Source organism: Perca fluviatilis, chromosome 5 (genome assembly GCF_010015445.1).
Source record: "Perca fluviatilis chromosome 5, GENO_Pfluv_1.0, whole genome shotgun sequence".
NCBI lineage: Eukaryota > Metazoa > Chordata > Actinopteri > Perciformes > Percidae > Perca > Perca fluviatilis.
Window position 1 is genome coordinate 32,587,044 of NC_053116.1, and position 12,290 is coordinate 32,599,333.

The following is a 12,290-nucleotide window of genomic DNA, read 5'->3' on the forward strand; positions in this document are numbered from 1 at the left end:
CACCGGGATCACAGATTGCTAAACCTGGCTTGAGAATGGGATCCCTGTCCTCCAACAAGATATAAAGTTTCACAATAAAGTCATTAAAACAAAGGTCAGCTGAGAAGGTTATTTTATTTTATTTTTAAATTGGGCATCCATTCCTGTCATTTTCTTATCTGTAATGTTACCCATTAGACACTGGCACTTGAAGGGATAGATCCCAGGTGTGAACAAGTGTTAACTATAATATAAAGGACTTTTCTGCTAAATAATTATGTATAAACTGTACCCATAAAACCCATACATTTTACATGCAAACTAACAAAGTCTTCAGTATAAAGTTTTTTTTGAAGAAGTGGAAAAACACATTCTGCCTGAAAACACATGGTGTCATTTTTCTAAATATACATGCAACAGTTTCAAACTGTGTGTGTGTGTGTGTGTGTGTGTGTGTGTGTGTGTGTGTGTGTGTGTGTGTGTGTGTGTGTGTGTGTGTGCACATATCTTCGGAAAACTTTCCACTTCCCAAAGCCTGATTCTCTGCTCTCTGTTGCCAACACCACACTGTTAACACTCCCTCTCTGACATGGCACAAGATTTCCGGGCTGATATGGCCGAGAGAGAGAGAGAGAGAGAGAGAGAGAGAGAGAGAGAGAGAGAGAAAAAACTGATTGTGTTGAAGGGGGAAAAAAATGAGAGGTGAGATATGTGTTTGTGTATGTGTGGGGTGTGATGGGACTTAAATGTGAGAACACTTGGCCTTCACCTCTCAGATATTGAGGGCCTCTCGACCTCACAGGGATAACTGTTCACAGTCAGATGACACGTTATCACAGATCCTTATGTGGGCCTCTTAACTATTCTGACTATAGAGCACACTGTGGCTGAAGTGGTGGACTTGAATTGTGGGCTTGTAACCAACATGATGGTGTGGACTGAACAATGACATCAAACAAAGCCATAATATCATTCAGTTCAAAAATAAATTAAAGAAATCAATACTGAACCAGTACAGAAAAGAATAGACCGAGACATAGGAATGGAATTGTAATGTAAACGTATTGTTGTATATTGTTGTAAGTTATTGTAAAACCTGAAAGATTGTATGCTGTAGTTGCACATCTATTTGTTTTGTAATAATATGATATTGTGCAGTAGGGGCAGGAACTTATAAGCTATTTGCTTCCGCCTTCCACGAAGCAGCTCGATTGGTTGAGGTTAGGCATTTGACCTCGAGTGGTTAAGGTTAGGATAGCCGATTGGTCAGGGGATAGGACCTTTACGTTACCTCGCGTAAGCATGGACGCCTGGCCAATAAATGCTATTGAAGGGCGGGTCTTGGTGTGGCCATAGTGGGATTCGTAATATCACTGTCCGGAGACCGTTATGGTAATATCCAGGGAAGGCAGCGACAGCGGAAACAGCTGATCAGACATGTAAGCTAGGCTCAGTGTTTGCTACCTCAGAACTGATCATCTGGCAAAAACTCTTTTTCCACAAAGGCAAAAAAAATCACAAGCAGCATAACATTTCTTTTTCGAGCAGTTGAGTATGTTTTAGCAAATTTGTTCTAATCTTTTTCTAACACAGTACTTCAAAATGTGCATTAAAATATGGCTAGTGAGGAGCCAAGGAGCAACTTTTATTTATTTTTTTTTAAGATAATTTTTGGGGCATTTTAGGCCTTTATTGACAGGACAGCTGAAGAAATGAAAGCGGACAGAGAGGGGGGAAAGACATGCAGCACAGGGCCGCAGGTCAGAGTCAAACCCGGGCCCGCTGCGTCGAGGAGTAAACCTCTACATATGGGCGCCTGCTCTACCAACGGAGCTATCTGGGCGCCCGGGAGAAACTTTTTTAAAATGAAATCTCAATGAAAGAATTACATGAAAACTTGTTGGCCCCGAGAGTTGTGAAGTTAACTACAGTTTATAGTCAGACTATTGTTAGTGGTGATGGTACATTTTCAATGATCAACCTATGTATATGATACAAAGTTTCAAAAATAACTAAATGCTATTAGCTTCAACAAAGCAGTTTTTGTTCTGGGCTGTTGTATTGCATCATATTACAGTGTGCAGGTTTTTGTTTTTTTTGGTCAATCCTCTTGTGTCGTGCTATTACTCTTTAATGTTGGTCCAGTCTTAAGCTGAAAAGCCTGTGCTGGCTGTTACCTTTTTCCATTTACAGAGAGCTTTAATACTGTAAGACACTTCCCACAGGAGCAGAAAGCATGTGAGCGTGTGTGTGTGTGTTGAGAGACATCCAAACAGCACCTGCATGGATCTAGATCACTGGGTTAGTAGGGGATACCTATCAGTTGATGAAAGAGGTTTGCATCACAACACATTTTGTTCCAGTTTTACCTCTGACACTTCATACTAAGTTCATATTTCATGATATAACCAGACATTTGTCATCAACACTGAACATGTAATAATGTGTGAAGGCAGCTGGTTGATTCATCGTCTTGTTGCTGTAGTTGTAAAGTTCTTCAAACCATAAATAAATCATGTTGTTAGTGCTGGAGGAACAACGCTACAGAACAGCCTCATGCCAATCAGCGGAAGAGACACTCAAGGATACATAACCTAAGTTCACACATATACACACACAAACACATTTCCATATACTATACACATGCACACACACACACACACTCTGCCTCTCCTTCAATTTGGCCTATCTGACCCACACCCCTGTCTAGAGCGAAAAGTGGCCTGCATTCATTTGCTCCGATGCTGCTGCTAATTTAAGACCCACACACTGATCCTACTTAAGCGCTTGAACACGCACGCAGGCACACACACACACACACACTTTCCTGGGTGCCCAAATTTCACAGATTTGAGATTTCATCACCCTCCAGCCACACAAAAAAGAAAACACACCTTCAGTTGTCACTGGGCATTCACACGCTGGATGTCACATGAATGTTTATCTGTTTTACGGATAGTCTTCTGACACTGATACTTTTAACTGTTGCCTGTGCACAAACGTGGACAAGGATTTTGAATTATTTGGGATCGATCAGCCTATGCATGGTTAAGCATTACCAGCTGTGTGTGACAGGTGTTCATACTTTATAAGCAGAGGATGCCCAAATTTGGAGTTCCCAGCAGTAGGTAATGTGCTAGCTGACACTAAGCTAGTTTACCCATCAGTGTCAACAAACAAACAGGGATAGCCTGGAATTAGTTAGTACTTGCTAATGACAAAACTGCAAGCGTCTTTCTAAAATGCATTGTACCTCTGCCAAATTGTCTGGGGTTTAACATATAAAAACAATCGTGCGTCTTTATAAAATGCATTGTAGGCATACCTCTTTTTGATTGGCCCTTTTCATGGTAAACACTTTGAAATTTCACAGAAGGAAATGCACAGGTGTACAGTAACTTATAGCATTGGTCATGGCTGCAAATGGCCCGTGTCACTTTGAAAATACTGCAGTAAAGTGCAGAAAGCTGTTTTGCTGTTTGTCCCACATGCTTCTTTGGTTTGAGAAGTGTGTGTGTGTGTGTGTGTGTGTGTGTGTTTGTGTGTGTGTGTGTGGGGGCACAAAACAGAGGGTCTGGGGGTCCTCCACCAGAAGATTTCTTTTTCGATTTGAATCCCATTTCCTGCATTTCTCCATACATTAATAGAGACTATGGTGATACAATATCCAGGAAATGATTTGAGTTGACCATAATGATAAATTATGCCACAAAGAATAGTAGGCAACCTAACTATGTATAAGAAAAATATGTCTTACTTTCTTTATAGCTTAAAATAGGGACCAATCACATATTACTGAGACTTATAAATAAAATATGGGGGGGGGGGGACACAAACAGGATTTTGAAAAGTGTGTGTGTGTGTGTGTGTGTGTGTTGGGGGGCGCTAAACTATGAGCTACAATCAACATACCCAACTGGAAATTAATAGCAAAATAAATTCAGACATTCATTAACATTGGGACCACTTTATTGCATCACATTAAGTTGTTGTTAGGTTCATCCTATCAATTAGTAAGAGAACACTAAATTCAGGATTACTTAAGAGCAGTATGTATCTACAGGAACAAGGTAAAACATCACAACTGAGCTTTGCATACGCAAGTAAGCCACAAGCAACACTAATGTGCAAAGTGTTTTTTGAATGTACAAAATAAATCGCTTGCAACATTAAAAATCTGATTTCACTATTGCTTCTAAAATTGTTGCAAAATATTAAAAAGGTGAGATTCAACCTGTATCAGAATTTGGATTTTGACTTGTAGTAACTCCTCGCGACTATATTAAGAGTCAACATTCAACGGACAAAAAGAAACATAAACATAACATTTATAAGCATAATATAAAAACATTTTTGTAAAATGTTTCTCACCTTCTCTTATTCTCTTTAAAAAAAACAAAAAACAAACATGATGTAGCATCTGATTTAGAGGGGCATAACGACTATTATTTCATATGTCTGAAAACAAAATCCAATGACATATGCAATAGAATAAATACAAAATAAATTAAATTGGAAAAAAAAAAAAATAGTAAAAGAGTTGTATCCCGGAGGCGTCTTTGTTTATTAATCATATTATCTGATTTAAGTCTTGAGAGAAAGGGAAGAATTTCGAAAAGATAAAGTGCAGCTTTGCTCTGCCGTGACACTGTTCAGGCGTCCACTTTGACACCAAAAACTTAAATGCTAATAAAAGCTTAGGGCTCCTGCACACTGGCTGCGTGGTGTGAGCGTGTCAGCTGCGTGGCGTGTCTGTTTTTATTTCAGCTCCCATGTCAACAGGTTAGAGCTTGCGCACTGCCTGCGTGACGCACACGTCTCAGGCGCGTCAAAAATGCGTGCATGCTAGAAATAGGACCGACGCTTAAGCGTGTTGGAAGCGTTTCCAGGCTAAATAGAATACGAAAAGATGTTTATAGGTCATTTAATAAATGACATTTTGATGTTTGAAAGTCTCTAGGTTTTGACGTAAGTGCAGACATAAATGTAATTTAAAAAAATAATAATAAATAATTATCGATTTTCAAGTATTGCACCTGTCAATACAGAACGTAATATTCTGTAGCCTATTTCGCCATCAATTGACAAAATAAAGTTGAGGAACTTATTTCATTTTATCAATGGGAAACATACATGTGTACAGACAAGGCTAGCAGCAGCAGCAGCTTTTCTATGTGCAAAGACATAGAAAACGCCACGCCGCCGCCACGCAACTGACACTCAACAGAAACGCCACGCTCACGCCACGAAGCCAGTGTGCAGGAGGCCTTAGAATCAGGGCACAGCGGCTCTGTCGGTGTGAAAAGGTTTGTGTGAAGAACTGATAATTAGCAGCAATCCTGCTCAAACAACCATCCAGTGGAGACGGTGGTTTACTCCTTTTCCTTCAGCATGAAAAATCCCATAATATTAAAAGGCTCTTAGTAAGAGTTACACACTTAATTTCAATTGCAAAATGGGACTTTGGTGTATTAAAGTGGGGACGAGATAACAAATTACGTACTGACAGCATGGAAAAATTGTAAATCCAAAAACGGAATATAATGTATAGTGTATACGATAGCAGAAATATCTTAGACATATGGAAGGTCAAACCTGACTTAAATAAAAGTCAAAGCAATTTAAATACATCTATGAAATGCACAAATGTGAGAAGTAACTGTTAAGGTCAATCACACATGAAAAAAACATCCTGTGGAAGAAAACATGTTACAAAAATGGAAAACGGGGAAGGGAAATAAATACTGTGAGTGGCAGTAAAACATAAATATTCCTCACTGCACAAATTCATTTGTGCATTATTTAGATATTTGTGCATTTAATCTTTTAACAAGTCAGGCTTGGTCTGTCATAAGCGATAAGATCACCTCTTTTTCAATAAATGACTACAGATTTCAGTGGTGCTGTTATGGATTTTGTCAATATGTAAAGATCTTACTTTCATGGTTTTCTTGAGGACGGATCGGTTAATGAGTCAGCTATAAGTACCTCTGCCAAATTGTCTGGGGTAATATATATAAAAACAATTGTTTGCAAAAAATGATATCAACATTTGCGGAACATTACCTAAGAAAAGGAACAGTCACAATAGCAGTAGGCCATCGGGAGAAGAAAGCAGGTTGAGAGTCTTCATGTACTACGTCCTCAACAAACGAAAATCAACACTCTTACAAAACACTGGTTTTCAGTTTGAACTACAGGCAGCATCTACATATCGCATTAAAAAGGACAACTGGCGTTGCAAAGCTTAAAAAAATAAAAATAAAATAAAAAGAAGAAAGTCGACCCGGGGAAACGGTTTACACAGAACGACAAACTGTCCAATAACAGCTAATTAAACGTCATGGAGTAAGACTTGGTAGAATGATTTAGGGAAGCTAAAAGCAGAATGAAAACAACCTTCAAATACGTTAAGCGGTTGCTCAGGACCTCCACAGCACATTGGCATTACCTGTCCGTCCTTTATGTAAGACTTTGACATAACGTAGTAGAAAACGCCACAGCTGTCAACATGAAAGTCCTCCTTTTCCTTTCTCCTCCTCGTCAACGGTTTCCTTATCCAGCACACCCACTGAATCCATTCCTCAGCAGAGGACTGATAAGTATAGCTGTAAACTTGCCGGAATGTTCAGTGTAGTTTGTCAACAAACCCTCCAAGTCCACTGAGACACATACTGTAGACGCAGAGGAAAAACAGAAAGGTCTCTTTTCATATTATTTCTCCCTTTAGTTTGAATGCAACATGGGACACAATGTGCTTAATGTCACGATTTCTTGTTGTTTCCCTGCAGAGCGGTGTCACTTTCCTCCCAGTGTTAGGACCTGTGGAAATGTCAAGGGAGTCGTACTGTAGCCCCTGGATACGGAAAAGGAAACATGGCCAGTGTCAGTGATCCCTTTTAAGATAATTTCTCCCTTCACTAAAAAGCTGTCTTTTTAAAATGATGGAAATCACAGTATGTGCCACAATGATTCTTGTCCGCCTTTGTCTTAAAAAAAAAAAAAAAAAAATACTTTTTTCCTCCAGGAGACAGCATCTTCTCCCATTATTGTCCTCTTTTCCAGGTTAAAGAAAGAAAGAAAAAAACTCCCCTCCTTTGGGTCATAGGTCTGTGACTTTGTTTTCTACAGCAGCAGCTATCTGTTGGAGCCTGTAACCAAGCTGCATCTTCTGGGCTGTGGAGTCCTCTTCCAGGGCTGTGATAATCTGACGGATAATGGAAAGAATGTGTGAAAATCATTACAAATATGGATTTGGAATATTGTGTAATTACCTTAAAGAGCTTATCATTGTATAAGTGAAAATTAGGGCAAAGGGAAATTAAGCGTGATATATTTCTCAATTAGAATATAGGTAATTGACCATTTACTAAAACCCTCCCCTGAATAGCAATTGTCCAATCATAGCTTAGCAATTGTAACTAGGCACATCCGATTTGTCAAGCTGTAGTTTTCTCTTAATGCCAAAGTGGTGTGCATGAACCTCTAGTAAGAGTAATATTCAGCATTTAAAGATTTTGGAGGGTGGTGTCATTGGATTAAACAGAGTATTTGTCTGCCCTAACATGGGCTGCAATTACTAGCATTCCTGGCTAGTTTACTACCTACTGTGATAACGCCAAGGCCAAAAACCACTTAAGAGACCTTTTTCACAGCAGACATGTTGACATGTCATAATAGGAAAAGCACAGGTGTATTCAAACCCATTAATGATGGCTGCATTCCACTTAGGAGAGGCCCTGCTATTGTGCATGCTGACTCCATGAAAATGCTTGCTGGGACACTTGATGGAATTGAGCAATCGTTAAGGTTATCAATTTAAAGTTGTGCTTTTCCTACTATGACAAGTCAAAATGTCTGCTGTGAAAAAGGTCCATAAACTAACTACAGTAGTTTGTGGGTTTACAGGTTGCCCCATTCACAGCGAGCACATCAACTGTGTAGGACTGCTCCACTATGTGGAAGCTGGTCCCGAATAATATCAGAGTTTAGGGTAACATTAGCAGCTGTGTCCTGCTCTTCTTTGGATTTGGAGAGATTTTTTTTTATGTATTTTTTTGATATTCAACATGTCTTCTATTTGTTTCATTAAGTTATGAGGACGCTAACTTTTTGCCTGGGAAATGCAGCATTAGCATCAGTCTTTTGGCGCAATGTCATGTATGTAGCCATCAAGTGCATAATTTGCTAAATTCATGTTTTGAAACACATCTGCAGGAAACAGTCCGAGAAAGTGTTTTCAGCCCACACATGAAGCTAATATTAGCTTCATCAGCTAGCTAGCGCCAGCTGATAAAATCTGCCGTCGACGAGACGGTGTTCTTTAACCTACTCATGAAGCTAACGTTAGCTTCATTAGCTAGCTAGCGCCAGCTGATAGAAGCTGCCGTCGACGGTTGTCATTTGAGCTGAAAAGAATTCAGTCACCAACTAGAACTGAGAAGCTTTAGTCAACATCCCAAAAACCAGAAATAAATGTGCCACTGTTATCTTTATAACATGGGTGCATATGTGCAATGCGAGAACAAAATATTTGAAAGACATCGCAAATGGTGACTACTGGGGGTGGGGCTTATGTCTTTTATAAATTAATATTCACCAACAGTGGTACTGTATTTTCAGCACTCAGAGATTAGATTATTTTTACATGTAGTCAAGATGCATGTGAACCACAGCACAACATACCACCCATCAGTGTTCATGTACTTCCCTTATACTCACTTGATCGTAGTATTTGTTGATGTACTTGTACAGCTCATGTAAAGCGACAAGGCAGTTGACCTCAGCAGCGTAATTCTGTTTTGTGAGAGTAAAAAAAAAAAAAAAAAAATTGCCTTGGGGGGGGTTTGTGTAGAAACTGCAGTGGTTGCCATTCATATTTTATTTCAAACTCCACATCTAGCGTGTTAGGCACCCACCCAGATGGAAAACTTCCAGGACATGAAATGATTTATGTGTTCAACCTTACTAAAAAAAGAAAAAAGAAAATGCAATATGTTTGCAAAAATGGGAGAACAAGAGCAGTTAACCTACACGAGAGAGTTCTGCTAGAGCTGAGTTCATCTCCTGGTCACTGGCGGAGATGGTCTGACGGATGTCTCCATAGTACCTGGGGAGAGAGAGGAGGAAAAGGTTACAGTATGTACTGAAAAGAAAGAAAGAACGACATGGAATAATTGGTGGAAACAATGACAACATATACTCTTTCTATTCCTTTCTAATATTGTATTGCCTTGCAGTAAATACCCTACACATGTTTTAAATGTAATTTAAAAGTAATTCCTTCGGGGTGGTATTTCTTTTAGGGGGATGTGGCTTGTGGCTCATGAGAGTTGTCACCCCACAAGACCACAAGACACTGAACCCCAAGTTTCCCGGATGCTGTATGTATAGCTGTCCACATTTTAACCTGTTAAAATGCAGTCATTGAACTGTGTGTTTGTGACGAATAAAATTTGTTTGTTTTACTTTGACCTCATCCTGAGAGCAGACTGCGTGAAGAACATGTACAGTATGTACAGACCAATTGAAACTGCCATAATGCAAACTACATAACAGTATTTATCTTAAAGCCAAACTCAGGGGAGTCAGACAGACAAACATCGCTGCATCACTACAGCTAACAGTTGCTTTTTGGAATTTATAGTTTGTCCAATAAAAAGTTCAGTCATGTCATATTTAGTCTCGCATTGCCAGACCTTCCTCCACAGTGCTGCGAAAGAGGGTCTGGCTAGCCCACACCATAGACAGTATATAAGAATGGACCAACAGATCCCGTTGCTCTGGACGGAGACCAGTGAAGGATATTAGAAGCACTTTTCTGGTGAGCGCTGAGCGTTAATTGAGCAGCCTCCAACTGAGAGAGACGACGTAAATGGGATGTGAGCAACGTGTCTGAAAGTTGTAAGTCTTCTGGTAGCTGTGCCAAGAGAAATCTCAATCATTCCCGATCTTGCAGAGACAGAGAGTGTAGGTATATGTAAGGAGATAACATGGGCACAGGCTAATTATTGCTAACTAAAATGCTAGTTAACATTAGTAATTAAACCTAAACAGCTCATGTAAGTCGAAACTGCCTGCAAGCTTCTCCTGTACTATACGGTAATTCCTCTACTATGTGACACAATCGTTAGCCTATTTTTACAAAAACGTCTGCTACGGAGCCATAACATGAGGTACAAGGTAATGGAGCCTTTCATACATTGTGTTTCTTTAGAAATAAACAATGGACAAATAGAGTCTTTAAACGCTTCAGATGTAAAGTTATTTGCTGTCAAAGTGACGTCAAAATGAATGGCAGTCAATGGAATGCTAATGGGAGGTGATCGTTTTGTAGCATCAAAATGGCGCCATAGGAGGTTCGAGTTCTGAAGCGAAGCTTACCCCCTTGGTCCACACAGCATTCTGGGATTTGAGAAAATACTGATTAGAATATGAACTAGAACAGAAGTTTAACTGTACAAATGTATGTGTCTGGGCAGTTAATGAAACAGATTAACATAAATACATTGAAATACTGTATATGTGCTGTATTGAGGTTAATACTTACAGCTGCTCTGGACAGAATTTATTTTGCCTCTACGACTAACTTTTGGCAAGAATTACCGAGGTGAAAAGCCTTGTTATACTGACCTCCTCTGGCTGCACATCAGACACCCTCCAGCAGTGATGTCAGGGTGTACTGACCACACTTTGAGTACACTTCTACATCACTGCAGTATGGTGAGACGTTAAAGTACTGTAGCTCCGCAAAAACGAGCATTACATTTGTTGTTAAGTTACTCTGTAAGCCAGCAATCATCAGCCATCCCTAAAATATTTCTGTTTAATTATGTATGGGAAAATAGGATGAATCTAGAGCATAGTGCTGGGGGGAAATATGAACGGAAACAGAGTTTTCTGCAGCGTTTATCCTTATTTTAATTTAGATAAGACTAATTAGGCTTATTAAACAGGCATATTTGTTACAGAAAAATCTTGTCAAGCTAAGCTTTGAAACATCAGCAGTGTAATCTGCAGGGTTTAATGTGCAGCAGACAGTAGTAAGTGCAGCAGTCTGCTCTCAGACCATCCATGCATGGAAGCCTGGCAGGCTTAGTCTACCCTATGTCTACCGCTGACAGATTGTCCGAGGCCTCAGTCTCTCCTTCCTTCCCTCCCTCCCTCCGCTCTCCTCCAGAATGTGTTTTATGCCTGGGGTCAGCGTGGCAACCGGCTGCCATATTCTTACCTCTCCACCATCTGTTTGTAGCGCGGGATGTCTCTGGCGTACAGCAACTTGTTGATGGGAGAGTCCTGTGAAGTCAAACAGAGAAACGAGTCCTGAATGTCACATAAAACAGGTGATATAGAGCCTTGTTGATGTAATGCTTCAGGTGAGAACCGCAGCTTGAAGGCAAATTATCAGATGATTTGTATTATTTGGTTTTTCATCCATGTAAAAATTAGGGCTGGGATGAAATGCGTTTGTCCCGATTCGATTCTTTCACGATGCACGTGTGCCGATTTGTATTCGCAATTTTACAGTATTGCGATTCGATAGTATTGAGTATTGCGATTTTCTTTTCCTTCTTTAACAAAAACAAAAGTTAAATAATACACTTCTAGAGACAATATATCATGAGACATTTCTAAAAACACATCACGTCAGTCGGTCTGACATTTATTTCATTTGTGAAGAAGAACATAACATGGATTTTCTGCATTTTCTGCTTTTGCTCTGTTTAGCTGGAAACGGATATGATGTAGTCACAGTCCGCGGTACCGTATGTTTAGGTGAATCATTGGTAAAAAAATTTAAAAAATGAAAAAATATTGATTCTAGGGAAAAGAATCAAATTTAAAAAAATCAACAAGACAACACTTCACCCCCCCCAACCCAATAAAAAGATGTGACGTAAATGTACTGTATATAGTCATATTATTGTACTACTGTATAGTACAGTGATATCATTTCACCCTATTGTGCTAGTATAGTGTTTTTGGATTGGTTTATTTAAAGCAGAGCCACCGTGGTATAGAATAATACTGTTCTATAACATCGGCAGTGCCCTAAAGTGATAAGCTCACCCGTCCCAGTTTGTGGTCAGCGATGGTGCAGGAATCCATAAAGGTCTGGGCGATGACGGACAGCACAGCATCCACGTGGTCTGAGGTCTGCACGTCAAAGATGAACTGAGGGTTCTTTAGGATATTGATCCAGAAGCGCAGCGGTAAACTGTTTGGCAAGACAAGACAGTAGGTGCACATGTGAACAGTGATCCACTGATTATAATGCATTTTAAGACAGCATATTTGTATGTCAAAGAAAG

The 12,290-nt window shown here is 39.7% G+C and overlaps 1 protein-coding gene across 3 annotated transcripts in view; it reads right to left on the reverse strand.

Annotated features, from left to right (window-relative positions):
* Positions 1-5,494: 5,494 nt before the first annotated feature.
* The window catches only part of LOC120559593 (plexin-B1-like), a 73,922-nt gene continuing 67,126 nt past the window's right edge, over positions 5,495-12,290 (reverse strand). For all 3 annotated transcript variants that reach the window (XM_039801426.1, XM_039801424.1, XM_039801425.1), the window contains 5 exons: positions 12,049-12,196; positions 11,210-11,274; positions 9,013-9,088; positions 8,701-8,775; positions 5,495-7,186 (listed from right to left, as the gene is read on the reverse strand). In XM_039801426.1, coding sequence (XP_039657360.1) covers positions 7,082-7,186; positions 8,701-8,775; positions 9,013-9,088; positions 11,210-11,274; positions 12,049-12,196 — 469 coding nt within the window. In that variant the 3' untranslated portion in view covers positions 5,495-7,081. The remainder of the gene's footprint in view (positions 7,187-8,700; positions 8,776-9,012; positions 9,089-11,209; positions 11,275-12,048; positions 12,197-12,290) is intronic.